The sequence below is a fragment of the Setaria italica genome, chromosome IX, assembly GCF_000263155.2.
Source record: "Setaria italica strain Yugu1 chromosome IX, Setaria_italica_v2.0, whole genome shotgun sequence".
Taxonomy (NCBI): Eukaryota; Viridiplantae; Streptophyta; class Magnoliopsida; order Poales; family Poaceae; genus Setaria; species Setaria italica.
Window position 1 is genome coordinate 1059173 of NC_028458.1, and position 21507 is coordinate 1080679.

Sequence of the window (21507 nt, forward strand, 5' to 3'; positions counted from 1 at the left end):
GGTTGCTGGTCATATATAATGCCATGGGGGGCAGCAGCACAGCAGCTAATAAATGCTAGCTACGAGGCAAAAGCAAAGGCAAGGCAAAGAGGGGATAAAAAAAAGCTAGCAGATGACGACCGGTGCAGGGCAAGCCAATGTGCGGGGCGGAAGAGATATGAGCGATCGCCTCTGCATTTCTGACGTGGACGATTCCGCGCCACCTTTTTTGACGTGCCTGAGGAAGATGAGCTGTCGCCTCCCTATTGGTCCATCTCGCTAAGCCGCGCATCATATATTCCTTTTAGCTACCCAGTTTGTGCTCACTTTATAATCCTAGTTCTTTTACCATTTCTGGCATGAAAAGTGTATTCATCACAATAACAGCAAAATCAAAATATTTAGGCATGATTGTAGTATATTATCACCAGTGTTCACAATGGTATGCACATATATCAAAGAGATACATGTAAAGAAATACTCCATCCCTTTTTATTTAAGAAATACTCCATCCCTTTTTATAAATATATATATTTAGGACAAGCTAATAAGTTCAATAAATTAATTAATTAGTTTGTCCTAAACGCCATATATTCGAGAAAAGTATACGAGAAGAATCATGCCATGCGGCAAAGAAGAAGTTGTCCTAATTTTCATATGCCAAGATAGGGACTTGTGGCATCGACTCTGTACCAACCGACAGGGTTAATAACTTAGGAAAGTCAGTAGTAAGCTAAAAGTAGACATTCCTGCAAATGAAATGAACCAACAGACTACCGAGAGATCAAGTGGCAAAACATTTCGATAAAAAAAATGAAGTGGAATCTGTAGGCCAAGGTGCATTGTTTCCATTAACTAAGACTGTATGTATCTATCGGTGCACTTATTTGGTCTCTTTTATTGACTGCTGGATGGTCCAACGTGTACCAGTTGCGAAACCGGTACTAAGGGAGGTTGAGCATCGGGACTAATATGAACTTAGCAGTACCAGTTGCGAAACCGGTACTAAGGAAGGTTGAGCACCGGTACTAAAGGGAACTTCTCTGGCTCTGATAGTGACACAAAAGTGTAAGATGCATCAGGAGAGGTCTGCCTGCTTCCTCCTACCTTTGAATTTTTCTTTACAAAAGCTACAGGTATATCTACATATCTACTCTATTAGATCCTCAGTTCCCTGTCGATTGCGCCACGATAGATGTAGGAATGCACAAGGAAGGTTGCACCATCGGTTGCCTCATATTTGGGCCTTGTTTAGTTGGCCAATTTGGGAGGTGCCAAATTACTGTTACAGCACTGTAGCACACTGTAGCGTTTCGTTTGTATTTGTGAATTATTGTCCAAATATTGACTAATTAGGCTCAAAAGATTCGTCTCGTAAAGTACAACAAAACTGTGCAATTACTTTTTAATTTCATCTACATTTAGTACTCCATGCATGTACCGCAAGTTTGATGTGATGGGGAATCTTCTTTTTGCATAGTGTCAAAGTTGGAAGTTGGGAGTAACTAAACATGGCCTTGATTCGTTCAGGGCGTGCTCACACATACATGATCAAGCAGAGCCTCTCGGCGCTCCTGGACCTGAATTGGGAATCCAAAAGATACAGGTGTGCACGTGGGGTGGATCAGTTACCAGGCCCTTGTGCTGCCACCTGGACCAGAGGGCGTGGCCGCACGGATCTTCTTTTCTTGTTCTTCTTGTTCCTTTTCTTTCTTGTAGCCCAAAGTATTTCCTTTCCATCCATCAGCTATCATTCATCCATGCATATATTATCTGATATGATGACTGTATATATCTGTATCTATCTACCAACTATCTATATATTTCTGTATGTACCTACCTATCTATCTATCTACTTGCTTTAAGTACTGGCTCCACGGTGTGTATCTCTCATTTGTATGTTTGTGTATTTGTTTCCCTTTTTTGAAAATGGAAATCATTCTGACCTCTGCGACCGCATACAGCCAAATTTTTACAGAATATTCAGCACATAAGCTGATCACAAAGAGAAGAGAAGGGAAACGAGCTTGCATATAGAAGGAAAAATTATAAGCAAAGTCTATTATTACTTCTCCATCCGTTCTTGGCGAAGATATCCAAAGCGACTACCTCCAATGCTTTGCTTGCCGAACGTACAGTTTCCTTTGCTCCCTCACGCAGCAAGCAAGGACCAGAATCGTAGCCAATATACCCCTCTAAACACAGCCTGCATAAAAGAAGTGTATCTTTTTTTTCTCAAAACCCACTTTATTACGAGTACACCAAATTACCCATATAAGAGCTGCGACTTCGATAAAAATTATTCTTCTTTCTTCAATTCTTATGCATGTTAGCCAATTATGAGTTAAAGATCTAGGCGGTGTTAACCTAGTAGATATATGAACCACCCTCCAAATATTTTTAGCATGCTGGCAATCAAAGAATAAATGTTTAATTGTTTCATTAGAATTATAGAAACAATATTTTTGACTCCCAATCCAGTTTCTTTTTGCTAGATTATCCTTTGTTAATATCACACCTCGCTGGAGGTACCAAAGAAAAATCTTAATTTTCAAAGGAATCTTTAGCTTCCAAATAAATTTTATTTGTAAAAGGAGAACCCTGGTTTATCAGATATTGATACATAGACCAGACTGAAAAATGACCTAGTTTATGCAAGTCCCGGGTAAATTTGTCGCTCCCATTTGAAAGATGGAAATTGGCTATTTTAGCTACTAGGCTAGTCCAAGCTGATTGTCTATCCCCATTAAAGCCTCTTCTAAAAGATAAATTCAAAGGCGTTTGAATTTGTTTCCCTTTTAATTGTGGTATACATCTCCACCCCTCATATATATATCAAGGTGTGAGTAAGAAGATATATAGTTCAAGATCGATCCACAGTATCTCCATACACAATGATATTATCAGTCCTTTACATGTAGTACCCAAGACTCACTCAAGAAAAAAATATCACGCTGATTTATTTCGATATTTTTATTTCGGTAGAAAATAATTTTAAAACGTGATACTTGAGGAACCAACAAATAATTCAAAACAGAGGGCATGGAAGGAGAAATCAAGCAAAAGGACAGATAGCAAAGACTTGAGCTGAGCAAGGGAACCAACAAAATACACGACGACGTCTATTAATTCAATAGTTCTATATCAGAACACTATTATTTTGATCGGTGGCACGGATGACTTTAAAATTACAAACCTTTTATATTTGTATATATAATGTAGAGTTCATTGTCGCCTGCAATTGCTGACCCTCCATTGCCTTTTTGTTGGACTAGTGCGGCGGGCACTTTGGGTTGCAAACGGGGCAATTAGTCTCACACTCATTCAATGTGTCATAACACAACTCTTCTGGCATTTTATTTATGCAGCAGTAGCAATCTTCCCAAGGTGTTCCACACTTCGAGGGCGTTTGGTTCCTCGAGCTAAAGTTTAGTCCGTGTCACATCGAATATTCGGAGGCTAATAGGAGGACTAAATATGAGTTAATTATAAAACTAATTGCACAGATGGAGGCTAAACGGCGAGACGAATCTATTAAGTCTAATTGATCCATCATTAGCAAATGTTTACTGTAGCAGCACATTATCAAATCATGGATTAATTAGGCTTAATAGATTCGTCTCGCCGTTTAGCCTCCATTTGTATAATGGGTTTTGTAAATAGTCTACGTTTAATACTCCTAATTAGTATCTAAACATTCGATGTGATATGTGCTAAAAATAAGTCGCTTGAACCAAACACCCCCGAGTCTTGTGGCAAAATATCAACACGAGCTTGTTCTCATGTGGTGTTGTGAAGCCGACCACCGTAGCATTATCACTTGTGTTGTTGGTAAGTCCAGCATCTTGTAAGTGATAACGACCTGATGCAATATCTTACAGCCATCAACATATATTCAGCAAACAATTTCAAGCATGCATGAAACTACATGATATATTAATTTAAAGCTATTTTTCCACAAAACCATGGATGTTATATATATTGATTCGAGAGCCATAAAACCATGTCTTTTGATATGTGTCCTACTTAATGGTCTTTTTTAACAATAACTCTTCTACGGTACACAATACTAGGCTATAGTAGTGTTCGAAAAGGACTAATTGTATACAAACATCTAACGGTCAAGATTAATTGTATACTACTGAAACCTTCACCTGTGGTATGGGTAGTATACATGAGCAGTATGGATAGTATAAGGGTATCATGGTAAAAGAACACAAATGACATCACTAAAATTTTATTTCTGACACTAGCATAAAGTTTAAAAGGCCATTCCGTTTGAAATATCACTTTTCACATGTAATAATTACTAAATCATCCACAATCATGAACATTTAGATCTTATATATACTATATACTACTAAGTAGTAGTATTGTGTACCGTTAAAGAGCTCAACAACAAAACCTTAATTACCTTTAAACATTTGACATGAAGTATTGAAAGGGGGAAAAACATTTGAGAGTAAGACAGAACAAGAGGCAAACCAGAAGACCCAAACTGTATCATCGTCCTTAGTTACGAGACAAAGACGATGATGATTGTAGACTTACATTGCGCTGTCGACGCAAAGAGCATAACAAACAACAGCATAGTAGCCATCATGTGCACCATGGCGTCGTCGTTGCACCTCATGCATGCAAGATCGATCTGAGAGTTGGGTCGTACGCGTGATGTATGGCGAAAGAATTGCCCCTGCAGAATGGATACACATGGTAAGTAAATTCATGACTACTACACGATACAAATATCTATGCATAGAAGGAGATTTAGCGAGATACAAGTACACATGGAAAGTGCATTATTAATGACTATGTGAGTTAGATTGGATATACGAACAAAAAATGTTAAGATGAGAGAAATAAGATTATACCTTTATTTAGTGAATGGCAACCACATGGATGATGGGAAATTCAAGACCATCCCATGCCTATCCAAAGTTGCAAACGCAATGAAGTGGAAAAAAAAAAGGACGGAAGAAACTGACGTGGGCCGCCGCTACAAATTTGGGATGACGGATCTACCTATTTTATGAATCGGTCGGCCTGCCAAATCCATGCATGACTCGGTGTCCAATTCGATTGGACCGGCCCACCACTCTGTATTCGCAGGCCCCAGACGCATTCCTTCCCGGGAATGTATAAGATGCAACCCATCTGTTCCGTGCAATTTTAAAAACTCTAAATCATGGCAATAAGATATTAATCTAATGGATAGGGTTAGAGATGAAATTATTTTGCAATTTAGCGCCCGCCGGCTAGCAGGTTTTTTACGAATCCCCCTGCCCTTGAATTCGTTTCCCCCGGCCCCTTCCATTGCGAGAAGCCGTTGTCGCCCCTTCCATCGCAGTTCGCCGCCGCCGCCCCTTTCGTCGCAATTCGCCGCCGCCGCCCCTGAGAGGCTGCTCAGCCTGGCGAGGATGCCGCCCCCTTGAGAGGCTGCTCGTCCTGGTGAGGGGTGAAGGGGCGGCTCACGGGCAGCGATGAATCACGACGGAAGGAGCAGTGACGGTGATTTGAATCACGATGGAAGGGGCGGCGGCGGCTTCTCGCAATGAAGGGGGCCGAGGAGAAATGGATTCAAGGGGTGAGGGGATTTGCAAAAAAATCTTGTAACCAATTAAATTAGCATCTTACAATCTTGACTCAAAGTTTCCAAAATTACATAGGTCTGTTCCCTTCCTTCCCAAGCCTCTCCTGTGTCCTTTCCGGTCCTCTCCTCAGTCTCCTCAGCCCTTGTTTAGTTGCTAAAATTGGGAGTGCCAAAATTACTGTTTCGGCACTGTAGCACACTGTAGCGTTTCGTTTGTATTTGTCAATTATTGTCCAAATATTGACTAATTAGGCTCAAAAGATTCGTCTCGCAAAGTACAACAAAACTGTGCAATTAGTTTTTAATTTCATCTACATTTAGTACTCCATGCATGTACCGCAAGTTTGATGTGATGGGGAATCTTCTTTATGCATAGTGCTAAAGTTGGGAGTTGGAGGTGAAGTAAACAAAGAGCTCAGTCTCCTACTAGTCACCAAACCAAACCAAGCCGCAGCCGGCATCCATTTCAAAACCCGCGAAACCGAACGTGACGTCACGACCGCACCACCCCCAAAGGCGGCAAACCCCCGCACGCACGAGCGAGGCGAGGCGGCGGTCTCGGGGGTGAGCACCAGCGATGTCGGCGGCGGGGAAGGCGAAGGCGAAGGCGAGCGGCGGCAAGCGGGGCGCGCCGCCCAAGGACCCCGCCGACGCGCCGCTCCTCTCCGACAAGAGGCGGCGCGAGCGCGGCGGCATGGACGACTCCGACCACGAGTTCGACAGGTGCCTTGCCCTGCTTCCCTCTCCCCCCTCGCACGCCTCTCGCGCTCGCTATTCGGCCTGGTTATTTTGGATTGGGCGGGGTCCGTGCGCGAGATCGTTCGAATCAAGGTGATGAAGCGAGGGTTTCGTGATTGCGCTTCCGTTCGACGCGAATTTTGCTCCATCTCTGTTGATTTTCCTCTTGTTTTTGGAAATTTCGTGTGATTAATTGAATTCTCTATACACATCTCACGTGTGATTGGTGGAGCCAGTGACATGAAGGAGATCGTCACGCTTCTGCGACACATCAAGGACAAGGCCCACAAGGACGGTCAGAAGAAGACGGAGCAGGCTATCTCCAGGTGATTTCAGTTTCCATTCCACGCGTCCATCCTACATTTTGGTTCTGCTGAATTTATGCGAGTGACTGTTCTGTCAGTGTACGTAATGTATGTGTGCAACTGCTTTGTTTGCCCCAATCGATGGAGATCTGGTGCATGGTAAGCGGCACATCTACTTAGATCTGCTGAATTTGCAGATTATGACTGATTGACATCTGATGCACCAACCTTAGGAAGGAATGTGACAGTGCTATTTGCTGTGTCGTGTCTGATTTTTCATTTTTGGACCTCAGATGGCTGTGCTTGAAACCGCAGATTAGTAGGGCGCCTATGATGCATGTCAAGTTGTTTGTCAATGCCTGGGTATTTTAGTGAATCATTGATTGTTGTTGTAGTTGATGATTACTTGATTAGAGAATTTTCTGTTCTCTTGGTCTGCACATGCTGAAGGAAGCATAACTTACTACTGAATTCCCTGAAGTGACTGGCAAATAGTTGATAAGTAGAGAATTTGTTGTTACTTGGTCTGCGTATGCTAAAGTTAGCATAATTGACTGGACTCAATCCACCTATGGTGACTGGTAACTGTCAAGCGAATTGAGACTAGAGTTCAGGAACAATGGCTTATATAATCATATATATGGTCTGGGTGTGCTCAGTCCTTTTTATTCTATTGCCGTTTCGGGTGTCCAAAGCTATCTTCTATCTGGATGTTGTACTCATTGCAGATAGCTATTCCTAGTACATTTCTAACAGTTTTCTTAACTTTCAGTGTGGCAACAGAGATTCAGACTATAGTACAGGACACCAAGACTAAGTTTGAGAAGGAAAGGTGAGGAACTAATTAATTCACATCGCAAGCCTTTCAGTAACTTAAACTATAGAAACATATATTCCTGCTAGTTCATTATGTGAGATCAGATGTGATCCTTTTTAGTTGTTGCTATAAATTAAGAACTGAAACAAGTAATTGATAATGAATACTGTGAACGCTCATTGAAATGTAAACCTGACAGTTGTTCCGTATGTGCATGCGCAGGCAGAATTTTCTGCCTATGGTGAGGAACTAATTAATGCACATCGCAAGCCTTTAAGTAACTTAAACTATAGAAACATATATTCCTTCCAGTTCATTATGTGAGATCAGATGTGATCCTTTTTAGCTGTTGCTATAAACTAAGAACTGAAACAAGTAATTGATAATGAATACTGTGAACGCTCAATGAAATGTACACCTGACAGTTGTTCCGTATGTGCATGCGCAGGCAAAATTTTCTGAAAGCACTGTCAAAGACTTCAAAAGAGGTTTCGAATTGTATTTGATGCTGCAATGTGCTTCTGGTTACTAATCTGGTCAGGTTTTGGTTAATGGAAAGTTCATTTGTATGCTATGCAGTGTGAAGGCTTGTTGAAGAATGAGTACACCAAACTTCAAGCAACACACGATAAGTTCTGCAAAGACAAAGCTGCACACATACAGAATTTCAAAGGTATGCCAGATAAGAGACAATGCAGCCTCTTGTGATATGCTATATTTCTTATCATCTGTCTTTACCTAGCTTATGTCATGCTCAAGCAATCATATTGTTATAGTTTCATCTTGCACATGTCATGCTTATGCAGGTATCGAATAACCTTACTGTTTCATCTACATGGCTCCTAAATCCATATATTGCTTAGCTAAAAATGAGTTTTGTTGTTTGCCTGTTTGTTTTTTATCATCAGAGAACCTATAGACAAGTTCACCTTAGGAAATCCCAGTCTGCACATATGCTTAATTTGCTAGCAATTTTGCAGCTACTAAATGCCGTTAATCCTACTTGCATAGAGCCCTGTGCTGTGCCTATACTGTCTCTTCCTTAGTTTCACTGAAATAGTTGTCATCAGTTATCCTCATTTTCAATCGACTTATCTATCTGCTGTTTTCTGCAGACCTTTTCTCAAAGTTTGAAGATGATAAAGAGAAATTGCTTATGCAGTATGAACTGCAAAGTAAGCAGACAGCCTTTCCTTTGGTTGTGTTTATGAGTTCCTTGCTCTGACATGCTGCCTTTTAACAGGGAAGAAGGAGAAGACTACTCTGTCTGAACTTGAGAAAACATTTTCAGAGAAGATAGCAAATGCAGAAGAATCTCTGAAGAAGATGAAGCAGGTATATGTTAGAGCATGCATGATTAGAACTGTAGTATCCGGTTGCTGATCTCATTCACCTGTCCCATAACCGAAACTAAACTTGTATATAGGGTTCACTTACCATAATCAATTCCCACCAGTTTTGCGTTCATGTTTCGCAGGATGACAAATCAATCCACATCCTTCGCAAGTCCATCGGCTCATTTCTGGGTGGCGACGCTGATGATCAATTTGGTCAAGATGATGACTGAAGCTGCTCTCACCTAATGGGTTCTTTGAGATCTATGTGGATAATATGTTATTGGAGAAAATACCAGTACATAGCGGAGGCAAGGTCCGATAGGGAGTTGATAGTTCGACTGCACAGCTCACGTGTTTAGTTTTCATATTTCGCGTTGTTTTCTACTTGGTGTGTTTTAGTGTTGAGCTTAGGCTGAGATTATGCTAGCTTGGAATCGCATTTTCTGGTAGCAACATTACAAAACTTGCTGTACTTACCGGGCCGGGATGCTTTGCATTTTTTGGTCAGTTTTGCTCGTCATTTCACTGTGAACCAAATTCTCCCGTATCAATGATAACATATATAGTATACTTGTCATTACAATTTACAAATTCATAGTTTTCGAATGAAAAAAGGAAAAGAACAGGAGATTCACACACATACTCCACCGGGGAAAAGGTTCGTTTTGAAGTAGCAGCATCGAAGGACCTGTTCGTCATGTTTAGGACTTCACGGACGCTTTCTGATGGTCGCAGTGGCCTGGTCGGGTCCTTGCACGTCGACCATGGAGGACTTGGAGCACGCCTTGCACTTGAGGCACCACCGGCCGACGCACACCATGGACGTGTACGCCGCCTCGCACTCGGGACACTTGGCCGGGCACTGGAACACCTGGCGCCCCTGCCCGGCGGGAGGCTCCTTCCTCGCCGGCGGCTTCTTCTGCCACGGCGGGCTCAGCCACTCGGGGCACCGGGCGCAGTTCATGCCGGCCTGCTGCTGCAGCGGTCCGATCTTGGCGGCGTACTCGTTCTTGCAGGACGGGCAGTAGATGAGCATGGGCTTGCGCGGCACGTCAAACATAAACTGCATCACCGGCGGCGGAGTCCGCCGCGAGGCGGCGCGAGGCACGTCGGCAGGCGGCGGGGTGGCCCGGGGCCCGCCGGAGTCCCGGCAGCCGGAGGCGACCGAGGCGAGAGCGTCCTCGCGCGCCTGGCGGAGCAGCTTGAAGGCCCCCTCGGCGGCGGCGCAGGAGCGGGCCTTGTCCGGGTGGACGAGGAGGGACAGCCGCCGGTACTGCTTCTTCACGGCGTCCTCCGTGGCGGCGGCGCCGGGGCGGATGCCGAGGACCGCGCGCCACCCGCCCCCCGCGGCGGTGTGGACCTCGTACGCGGCGAGCGCGTTGGCGACGCCGGGGAGCGACGGGCAGAGCCGCTTGGCCCGGCCGGCCTCGCAGTGCGCGCCGCGGATGTTGCCGGTGAGGAAGAGCTCCTCCGCGCGCTGGCAGGCCTTCTCGGCTTGCTCTTCTCTCTCGTCGTACCTCGCCATGTCGAAGCCTGCTGGATTGCTTTGCTGAGCCTGGTACCTGGCGCGAGATATATATATTGCTGGCTGTCGCCTCCAACTCCAAGTCGGAGTCGGAGTCGGAGTCCGAATCGGAGCCAGTGCAGGAATCCGGCCATCTACTCGGGGTCGGCCGCAGGCCCCTCCCACACGGCCACACCTCCCATGGCTGGCTAAATGGACAAGGATGCTGTTGCTATCTTAGGATGATCAATGGAGCAAGAATTGCTTGATTTTTGCCGACGTCTTGCCATTGTTCTTGGGCGGTGATCCTGCATGCTATCAGTTATGTCTCTCTCTGTCTGAGCAGATGGGGGAGATGCCGAAGAAGAAGGCAGCTAACGATTGTTCTCAGCATGCACGATGATGGTGTTGTCTACATGATGTCCGAGCCGAACAACACCAACGGCTGGCATGGGTGGTTCCTCTCGACGTTAGAAACAACAGACTGAAACGACTCCAGATTGTGTTCACGATTTTGTTTATCTGACATGCTACCTTTAAACAGGGAAGAAGAACAAGAAGGCTACTATGTCTGAACTTGAGGTTACATTTTCAGACAAGATAGCAAATGCGGAAGAATCAATCCTAATAGACTGCTTCTGTTATACTTTTGCTGGACATATGTGGTTCATTTTGCTATAAAAGACTGGATATATTGCACCGTGATGTAAAGTCGGGATATTGAACTATTTTTTCTTATCTAAAAAAATGCTTATATTGGCGTTGGGAAAGAGGGGTCCATTTTATCCTAGTTACGTGCATTGTAATTAAATGCTATGAGAATCATATAAACAAAATGACAGTTTGTAACTCAAAGCACTCTGGATAATGTGAATTTTTTTTGATGATGAGTCAATCCATATCGTGCATTTAACTAAGGAGGCACCGAGGAAGAAGAGTTGACTGTTGAATTCTGACCAATCGCTAAAAGGCAAAATAGGTGTTTTTGATTCCCTTGCCTTGAGGTAAGTTCAAATCGTTCAAATCGGTCAATCTAGTCTCTTAAATTTTATTTTTTATCAAACTCGGCATACTCACATGGATCAAATATGTGATCAAATATGGGCTCATACTTCCTTGATATACACACAAAAAAAATGTTTTCTAAAAAATTCATGTACTCGTACTTCTTAGAGCCATGCGTGTGCTCATCATACAAATTTGATATGCAAAATGTACGTACTCGTACTCTTATCTATCTATCTATATATACACGCGCGCGCAGGGAGAGTATACTCCGTGGCCGGTCATAGAATAACTTATTCTATAGCCAGGCCATCTAACCAGCCAACCATCACAACTACTCTACAGTAAATCGATTATGGTATGACCATAACTGATTCCTCGAACATCATGACTCTATAGTAACCTCTCGTCCTAGTTTATCGTCTCAAACCATTCAAGTTATCGTATCTACTCCGTAGTAAATTTATATCCACTAGTGTGAGACGATAAATTAGGATGATCTCCACCTCTTCTCCTGGCCCGGCAATGGAGAATGGCGCACCCTGGTGCCCCGGCTGGACCCGTCGTGCGAGAAGGTCTTCTCCCATTACAGCAGCAAGGTGATTGTGGTTGGAGGAGGCTTCCTGGGATGGGTTGATACTGGGATATTTAATTTTTTGCCACTGCGATGTTTACTTAGACCCCGTTTGGCACGGCAGTTTTTTTTTCTGACTTATTTTGTACGAAAATGTTTGGCAAAACGGCTTCTCCTAACTTTTTAGAATGTATAGAAGATGTCAATTGTCCAAAATACCCTTATATTTTTTTCCCTTTTCTTTTTTTTCTTCATTTTTCTTTTCTTTTTCTTTCTTTTTTATTTCTCTTCTCTTCTCCCTTTTTTTTCTTTTCCCCTCCTCTCTCCTTATCCGACCGGCTCTTTCCTTCTCTCTCGCGCGGTCGGCGGCCAGGCCATCACCCGCGTCCCCACCTCCGGTCCTCTGCCCTCCACCTTCGGCCTCGCACCCCCACCTCCCGCCAGCGGACATCGTCGATGCTGCGCCCCGCCCGCCACCATGGACTCCGCCGGCGCATCAGCGCGTCACGCCGCCGTCGATGCTCCACCTGCCGTCGATCCGCCCCAAGCCCGCCGCCGTGGTCTCTGCCGGCGCATCAGGCGCGTCACGCCGCCGCCACCAACAGGTTAGCCCCGCACCCGTGCCGCTCGATCCCGAGGACAGCGATGGAATTGGATGGGGATGAGTCGCAATAAGCCACTATTTTTGGCTTCTCGCGCGGGGAGGAACTGAGTCAGCGCATTTTGCGGGGCTTCTCCCGGCTTCTTGCCGTAAGCCGTTTTGCTGGTCACCGTTTGGCAGGGCTTCGCCCGAAGCCGCTCGCGGAGCCACGGCAAAGGCCCTGCCAAAGGGGGGCTTAACCCCTCTCACGTTCACTCTTCTCAAGATGATATGATATGACGAAGAAGAAGCTTCAGAAAGCAGTGGCCGTGTCGCGGCTGCGCACGTGGACCGTGGCGTCGTAGGAGCAGGCTTGGCACCGGAGCTTACACATGCCGACGGACACCGACGACGAGAACCGCGTGCCGCACCGCGGGCACGCCGTGGGGCACGTGAACTCGCCAGTTACCTTGCCGCGGCGCCTCCCCGCGAGGCGGTGGCGGTGGCTCAGCGCCGGTGCCCGGGGTTGCCCCGCCCCGCCGCGGCACGAGTGGCACCTCTCGCCGGGCTTGCCGTGGTCGGTGGACTCCGTGTCGCAGTGCCCGCAGCAGATGGTTCCGTTGGCGCGCGCGTACGCCGCCCGCCGCGCCTTGGAATCGAACGTCGAGCCGTCGGGCTCGGGCGCCGGCGTGAAACCGAACGACGACCAGTCCGGCGGCGGCGGCCTGCTCCCGTGACACTTAGTAGTGTTTTACGCAACTTCAAACACTACATCGACTACAACAATTAATCACCCATGCAATTAATCATCGAAAGACACTGCTGTCTCTGCTCCGCTACTTGTTCTGCTCTACTTTGCTCTGGCCGGCCGCCCGCCTCCTTTGCTCTACTGCTACCCCTGTTGCCCTGCCAGCTCTGGCTGGCCGCTCGCCTACTGCTCCCTGCAGGCCGCGTCGCACCGCCCACCGCTCGACCGACTGTCGCACCGCTGCCCCCGCCTGACATGCCACGTCTCTCCCTGCGAGCTGCGCCGCGCTGCATCGTCGCCCGCCCGGATCTGCCGTGGGGAAGCCGTTTGGCCTCGGAGAGGGCGGCGGTCTGAGAGGGGTGGCGCGGAACCCTAGTGCGAGGGAGAGGTCGACGGAAGGAAGCAGAAGGGTAGCGGTGGAAACGCAGGACCGATTTCTCGTACCACGGGAGGGATTACGCGTTTTGGTCACAGGCAAGCTGCGGTGGGGAAAGACCTCTGGCGGGGTAGTGCCGCACGGTCACCGCGACCCGTTTGGCGAGATTCTTCGCGCTCTCCTGCTGCGACCGCGGTTCCAAACGGGGCATAAGACAGTCCGACTTGCACAATCTCTCTCCGTATTCTTCTTTTCTGGGCAGTTCAACCAGTACTCAGATTTAGCTTGGTAGGGCTATAGCTCCTCTCAAAAGGAGCCGGACCCGGACCGGAGGAGCTAATTTTTTTCTCCAACTTCTTCGTAATATAAAACGGTTCCAGCTCCTCTAGTGCTCTGGGGATGGAACCGTTTTTGACCAAACTGTCACTTCAGCTAAAGCCACAGGAGAAGCCGGAGCTGGAACACTACCAAACTAGCCCTAAAGATGGGATCATTTTTAACCAAACTGTCGCTTCAGCTAAAACCGCAGTAGAAGCCGGAGCTAGAACACTACCAAACTAGGGGCAGTTCAACCAGTACTACAGGTGTGGTAATAGTTTTGCGACCAAAAATAAAGTAAAAATACGCGTAACATTTTTTGTCCACCAAATCCACGCATTGCTTCTCATCGTATTTAATTAGCCAAGATGTTTTATCCGGCATATACAGTCATACATAACATAACAGTATGGTTATCCTCTTAATTCCTGGTGCGTAACAGTTCGCTTATGATATTTTTGCCTCAAATTTTACTGAAACACGGGTATGGTAAAAACATCCGCAGAAATTTATCCCGCGACAACAGCTTATTGGGATCAGCTTATTACTGTTAGCCTTGGGCGCCGACGCTCTCGCCGCCTCATTGCTTCATTGCAGTTCTCCAACGGGAGCTTCGTTGAGCCACAAGAAGTGGATGAAGTCATACAGCTTAGCACTCACGCTTACCTGTTCAGGAAACACCCATACAGAGTAAAATGTTAGCTCGATCAGATTGTCAAGTTTGTGACATCAATAAGATCCAGATCAGGAATATGAGGACCTTGTAAGGAGTTGGGTTCAGCCGCCTCATATGGTCTGGCCTCATTCGCTCCAGATGCTGAATGCACCGACTCCTAGTCTCATGTAGGGATGGAAGCTCCTGACGTGAAGTGGCTTCACCAATGACAACACAGCACATTTTGACATCAGTGCCTCCCAGCTTAAATACTTAAAGCGATTTGATCCATCTAAAAATTTAAACTGAAACCACAGCACATATTCAGCTGATGCAAACGATAATTCCTACAGCTACTTTTATGATAAGCACTAGCAGGGCACTATAGCTATTGGCAGAAATCCGGAATTAGCAAATGCATTCACTCATAGTTTTAGGCACTTCGTCATCACTTTCAGTATCTGAAGTGAATTAGATGTAGTCCTAAATGCGTCAGTGTATGTGAATATGCTTCATGAAAGGCAATTGGCACAGTACATGACGGATCGAAGCAATGTAAGCACGGTACATGACGGATTGAAGCAATTGGCACACGGACAGATAAGGTAAGGCAATGAACACTATGCAGAAGTTACTATGGTGGGATTTCATACATGAATTTCCAGGCCAGTAGCACCTCAATAATTCCTCGACATGCTGTGGAACAACGTAAGCTCTCTTTGATTCGATGAAAGGGTGACGACACAGCAGCCTTTCGCCAATCTATAAAAGAATGAGAAATGACAAAGCCCACCAGCTGTTTCAGATTTCATAAGACAATAACTATGGCATACACATCACAACCAAAAGAAGAGCATGCATGTGCTATGTAACCTAGAGTTTTGAAGTGAAACGTTCTTTTATGCAAGCTTGCTGCTTAAAAGTACTAACATAGATATTGTTTACCTTTGGACCTGGCTCATCTTCTCCGGTCATTATATCAACCAACGGATATCCTTCTTTGCCATACAATCTGTAGCATTTTTTCTTACATGGTATCGATACCTGGAGCAGACAGCTAAAAGTTTCAGTATTTTTGGATGCATAAAAGACAACTAAACTTGTTTCTGCTATGAATAATGGCATACATACCTTTGTGACATCTTCAGAGAGTTTAATGCGAGGCTGTTTGTTAATCTCAACTAATTTGAACACACAACCAAGCGCAGCTTGTGCATAGCATGTAACCAGGTAGGTGCCAATACCAAATGCATCTACCTCGTGGCCCTACACAAAAATGCCAATAATCATGTATAGATTGTAGTGATATGATAAATGTAATTGATGTGAGCACATACATGTGTATTACAGCCTTGTACATTTGAGCCTGCTTATTGCACAACCGTGTGATGTGTTGGATTTATCACAACAAAGAATTAAGTAGAGAAGGGTTTCCACTAGCAGGTTTAGTGACACCAGCAATCCAGATGATAACTTGTATTTAGCACAACAATTCTTTTGTTCCAGTTAGTACCAGGACCATGCTGTTCCAGTATGTATTAGATATGTGCTAGTCAGTAGCCATAATTACCAATATGAGCACATATTGTTTAGTTAATGATATCAGACCATCGGATCACATGTGTCATTAGCACAAACTTGCAAATGTAACAATATACAAAATTTCCAAGCCCATTACAAGAGAAAAATGTACATACTACGACATCACCAACCATTTTATTTTTTGAATGGGTACTAGGTAGATTACCTGCTTGTTTAGAGCATCTATAGTTTCTTCATTAAGATCATTGCTTGCTGTAATATTCATTTTTCCAAAGCCAACAACCCCAAAATCTTTTTCAATTACATGGAAGAACTTGCGGGTCTCAACAGATAGGTATGCTAGATCACCAGAGTCTAACCTAATTCCGACCGCCTTATACCTGCAGTGAAAAGTTCTGTAAATGCCAATGGCGATAATGCTTATCAATAAAACTTTATTTGCAACACTTGTAATTTTTTTGTTGAAATATTAAAGCAACTGATAGTCGCATGCAGACCTAGGGTTTCCTAAAGCTCAGAAACCAATAAACACATTCATACAGACACAGAAAAGAATGTGCTTAGGGCAGCAAATTCCTAAAGTAAAGAGCAAAGATCAAGCACTGGTGTTGGTGCTTAGGCCCAAAAATGCTCGTTCAGGAGAAAGTTTCTGACTATTCGGCGTTACATATCAGAACAATACCTTGATGATTCCTAAATATTCATGGCATCAGTTCTAGATAAGTTAGGCAACAATGGACCTCAAAACTGCATCCATTGAGTACAATGGAAGGAATGCAAAAGGAAGATAAGTTTACTTATGTAGAAAGTGCTAGTAAACTTTGTAAAGGAGACGCACAAAGTGAGAGAAGTCCCTTCTATATTTGTGAGGTTCTTCAGCTACATGTTCCAGTATAACAGAAGCAAGTTGGGCAAATAAAAACCAAGTATTAAGGAGAAGCTTAGACAAAATTACCCCATATCATTGAGGGCTAAAGCAACAGCACAGAAGTTTGGCACTCCACTTCTCATGACCTAGCAGTAGCATGTCTGAAATATCAGCTGTGCTCAGATAGAAGATTAGTTGATGAATTAATTCTATCGAGGTCATCCATACAAACTTCACTATCTCATTATCAATCCACTATCTCATTATCAATCCCCTATCTCTACCAAGCTGAAGTTGGATATAAATTATCACAGCACTAGCAGATCTGAATATATGCATGTTAGATGCCCATAACATATCAAGAGGAAAGTAAGGAGCAAAAGCAAATGAGTGACATGAAGATTGTGTCATGGGCAGTCAGCTGGCATTTTGGTTGCAAGAAATCAAGTTCTCTACAACTTGAATTTGGGTGCCTGTTTCTTATTACTAACCATTCCGCATAATACCTCCTAGGTTGGTTGCATTTTTTTACTTTTTTTTGCTTTCTTTTCAATAAACCATTATGTTGTCCACAATGTTTATCCAGTCCAGGGAAAAAACCATTGAAGAGAAGAAAGATTATTTTGGACATGCCACGGAACACATAAAGATACAATCGCAGAGAAAGATCAACTTACATCATATGTGTCAACCAAGGCCAGGAAGGAATTTGGAAATGCCAAAGCATATGACGTGAATGCAGCCAACTCACTTTGACTTGTTTCTCCAAAGGTACCACGCAATGAACTAGAATCCTGATAATAACGTAATTATAGATCTTGACCAGTGAACAGTTAAAACCAAATAATAACTAGAAGCTCTGTAACTTCAAAAATACAGGGGAAAAGATCTCTTGTAACTTGCAAGAAGAAAAAGAATAAGTGTACATGAAATATATAATTCAGCATGCTTTTCCAAAAGAGGATTAGGTACTAACTAATATGTAACATGAGGAGCACCTGAATCTTGATCAGCCAGTTCTGCACCAGAGAAACAAAATCTTCACATTTGCTTGAACCATCAGAACTGGTAAGTGCTTTGTCGGTGATTTCATCAAGACCCTACAGAAGGATATTACATTAGAGCAGAAATCTAGTGGGAATAAATAGAGTAGCTTTCTTTCTCATCCAGAACAAAAAAATCCAATCACATAGCTGCAAGTTCGTAGCATAGTATCTCATTGCCCATTGTAAAGCATTTGATCCCTTACTGCACCTTCTACATTTTACCCCATGGACAATTTTCAAATTTTCCAATCCTGACACATCTTGGTTGGGTGAATACTATGCATGCTAGAGTTATGTACGGGAAAACTGTGATGCCATCCATACCAAATTATTACTTCAGCCCACATTATTTTGTGTTTGAATACGAAGGGGGTAGCACCTGACAAATCATCTGGGTTGATGAATGAAATATGGTCATCTAGGCTATCAAATGCAAGCCGACTAGGAAATTTTGACCCAACATGCAAACTAAGTAACAGGCTCGTCATTTCTCAAGCTTTGAAATGGTAGTTTAATCCTGGAGTTATGCAAACAGAAACAGAGGACTTGTGGGATAAAGCATGCTTGGACTATCTGAATCTGATAAACAAAATCTGTAAATTACTACAGAAGCATCAGATCTAACTACAAAGGGCACAATAATTTGAGCAGAAATAATGTTCAATTTTTCTAATATTGACAAACGATATCAAGAAAACACCCAAATACGGCTGTATATTTAATCGTTCACAAAACAAGATTGGAAGAACAAGAAGAAACCACTGACCATGAAGGAGCTCACAAATGCATGTGAATGAGTCCCACGTATTGGTATACCAAACAATCTTCCTGCTGCAACATTGCTGTTCAGGTAGATATCAGATTATTTGATGATGATGACAACTACTCTTCCTTCAAGTAAGTTTATTAAACTCTTCTGACATTGTAAGATCAAGTATACCTACTGATTTAGAATATCTATCATCTCATCATGATCTGACATATATATGACGATATGCTACATGTCACCATTCTAGAGTTTAGACAATTTCTTAATGTTACGTCGGTAGCAGAAAAAATCAAAGTTAGGTGGACAAATACCATAATAGTCACAGAAAATCCTAAAGTCAGACCATAGAGTATTCTAGAGGTGCATTGTGTTCATTGAGTGAGCAAAGCAGACCTTGTTGCATCAAAGCCTCCCATATAAGAATATCTTGATGCACTGATTCCTCCATCAGGACCCTGATAGATGAGTATTTATCAGTCTAACATACAACTGTTTCGATGAACATACAAAAGAGAATGAAAAGTAAGACCCACTTGAGCCCGTCGAAGTCCAAATTCCAGTAAATTCTTTGACTTTCCTGCTACAAGTCGGTGCCTTGCCGCATTTGTGGTAACCAGAGAGGCATAGTTGACAAGACTTAGAAATGGAGTTTCAAGAAGCTGGATAACCTGGGACAAACATTGCAATATCAGTGTATGGAAAAACTGGAATATCAATGCGTGTTAAAAAGAATGTGCTAACAATCTACAACAGCTACTGTTTGGAGTGTTTCCACTTGCTAACTTACTCCTGGTACTTACAGCAACAGGTCCTTCGATTCTCATAAGTGGAACTTTAGGGAACACAACATAACCCTCAGGGATGGCATAAACCTCCACATCTGAGCAGTCAATTGAACTGAGGTACTCAAAGAAGCCATCCTGCCAAAAAGGGGGGAAGCATAAATTAGTTTGGTTGCTAGAAGACACAAAATGAATCAAGTTAATGTGAAATGAGCATAGTTGAGCATGTTAGTGATAAGTACAAATATTGAGCATGTTAGTGATAAGTACAAATATTTTTCAAGTGTACATAATGCAGAATTTTGGATGAAGTGGCGCCAAGCATCAGGAATTTTATATGACGAGGGTACCATTGAAGTAAAAGGCAAATTTTATAGGACGGCGATTAGACCTGCAATGTTGTATGGTGCAGAATGTTGACCTACAAAAAGACAACATGTCCAGCAGATAAGTGTTGCGGAAATGTGTATGTTCGTTGGATTTGTGGTCATACGAAAAGGGATCGAGTCCGGAATGAGGATACACGTGATAGGTTAGGGGTAGCACTAATTGAAAAAAAGCTTATCCAACACCGACTGAGATGGTTTGGACATGTCCAACAAAGGCCTCTGGAGGCACCGGTGCGTAATGGAACCCTAAGGCGTGACAGTAATGTGAAGAGAGGCAGAGGAAGACCAAAATTGACATGGGAAGAGGCAATAAAAGGAGATTTGAAGGGATAGAATATACCCAAAGATTTAGCCCTGGATAGGAGTGCTTGGAAAACAGCTATTCATGTGCCCGAACCCTAATTTGTGGATCTTGTTGGGTTTCAACTCCAGCCTACCTCAACTTGCTTGGGACTGAAAGGCTATGTTGTTGTTGTTGTTGTACATCATGCAGAATTTCCCATAACAAGATCAAGTTTTTTCGACAAGATTAGCAATCCCACCTCACATGTAGGCATGACAGATCGCAGAAATTTGATTTCCTCCTCCGTGAACTTGAAGTTAGCAATGAATCTTATACACTCCTCAAGGCCACCGAAGATGGTGAACTCGCCGCCAAATGGATTTTTCCGGAAGTAAAGATCAAAGCTGAAACCATTTAAGTTCACAATGAGTGCAGGCACGAGAGAGTAAAACAAAATTTTAAGACCGACACCTATGGGAGAACTGTGAAATGGCCATAGAATCTTATATAAAATAAAAGTCAGAACAAACAAGCCTGTAATTTACAATTGCAAAACTAGTCTACGGTTACCAAGTTCCGCTGGCCTAAGAAAAAAATAGGACTAGTGCAAGTGGCTTCCCACTGCAAACATAGCTGAACAATAGTGAAATGAAATTACTGAGCAGAGCTCATATCTGCTCAGAATTGAGCATGAGGTAGATCGCACTCCTCACAATTAGCTAAGCGTCTCTCACAATTTCACAAGAAAACAGATAACAAAACCCCAAATCATTACCTAATCACGCCTAATTAGATGCGGAGCGAAATCGATCACTCCCTCCCCCACTGGCCCTAAATCGTCACTACCCCACTGGAGCTCAAGTGTAAGCAGACACAACGAATCGGGGGGTAGCGGAGACAAAGGGTGGCGCGGAAGGGTTATGGATGGAGAGGAATAGGGTTTAGGGGGTCTAACACTGCGCGGTCGAGGTGCTTGCCGGCCTTCCAGTAGGCGTAGGCCATGGTGAACTGGTAGAGGTCGGTGAGCAGCGGCGTGACCATGGGGTTCGTCGGCCGCGGCACCCCGCCGCGGCGCGCGTCCCCGTTCGCCGCTGCCTCCGCCATGGTTTTTCTCTGAGTGGGGCGCCGCGCGCGTGCTCGGGTGATCGAGAGACTGACTCCTCGAGTGGGTGGGTGTGGAGTGGAGGCCTGGACGGGACGAACCGAGAGAGGAAGCGGAACGAACCAAGCAGCAGGGAAAGCAGTGGTGTGGCTACGAGAAACTGAATCAAGAAAAGCAAAAAAAGGCCGAGATGCGCGACA

At 44.2% G+C, this 21507-nt stretch overlaps 2 protein-coding genes across 3 annotated transcripts; one reads left to right on the plus strand and one right to left on the minus strand.

Moving 5' to 3' along the window:
- The first annotated feature begins 6050 nt into the window (after positions 1 to 6050).
- Positions 6051 to 9298, plus strand: LOC101783487. The gene is made up of 8 exons (XM_004981071.3): positions 6051 to 6292; positions 6544 to 6633; positions 7385 to 7444; positions 7878 to 7917; positions 8009 to 8102; positions 8545 to 8604; positions 8673 to 8764; positions 8907 to 9298. The coding sequence occupies exons 1-8, from the start codon at positions 6147 to 6149 to the stop codon at positions 8994 to 8996; spliced, it is 672 nt and encodes a 223-aa protein (XP_004981128.1). The 5' UTR covers positions 6051 to 6146; the 3' UTR covers positions 8997 to 9298.
- Positions 9299 to 14164: 4866 nt separating this feature from the next.
- Positions 14165 to 21507, minus strand: LOC101783886 (nicotinate phosphoribosyltransferase 1). Of its 2 annotated transcripts, XM_004981072.4 has the most exons (15): positions 21161 to 21503; positions 20465 to 20609; positions 19552 to 19671; positions 19285 to 19419; positions 19145 to 19206; positions 18749 to 18824; positions 17935 to 18036; positions 17614 to 17730; positions 17024 to 17082; positions 16274 to 16448; positions 15658 to 15792; positions 15472 to 15570; positions 15180 to 15288; positions 14632 to 14744; positions 14165 to 14537 (listed from the first exon to the last, which is right to left on the minus strand). In XM_004981072.4, the coding sequence occupies exons 1-15, from the start codon at positions 21307 to 21309 to the stop codon at positions 14460 to 14462; spliced, it is 1674 nt and encodes a 557-aa protein (XP_004981129.1). In that variant the 5' UTR covers positions 21310 to 21503; the 3' UTR covers positions 14165 to 14459. The 2 variants fall into 2 exon arrangements, with proteins under 2 accessions (XP_004981129.1, XP_022679063.1); XM_022823328.1 differs by lacking the exon at positions 14165 to 14537 and having other exon boundaries at positions 14693 to 14831; positions 21161 to 21507.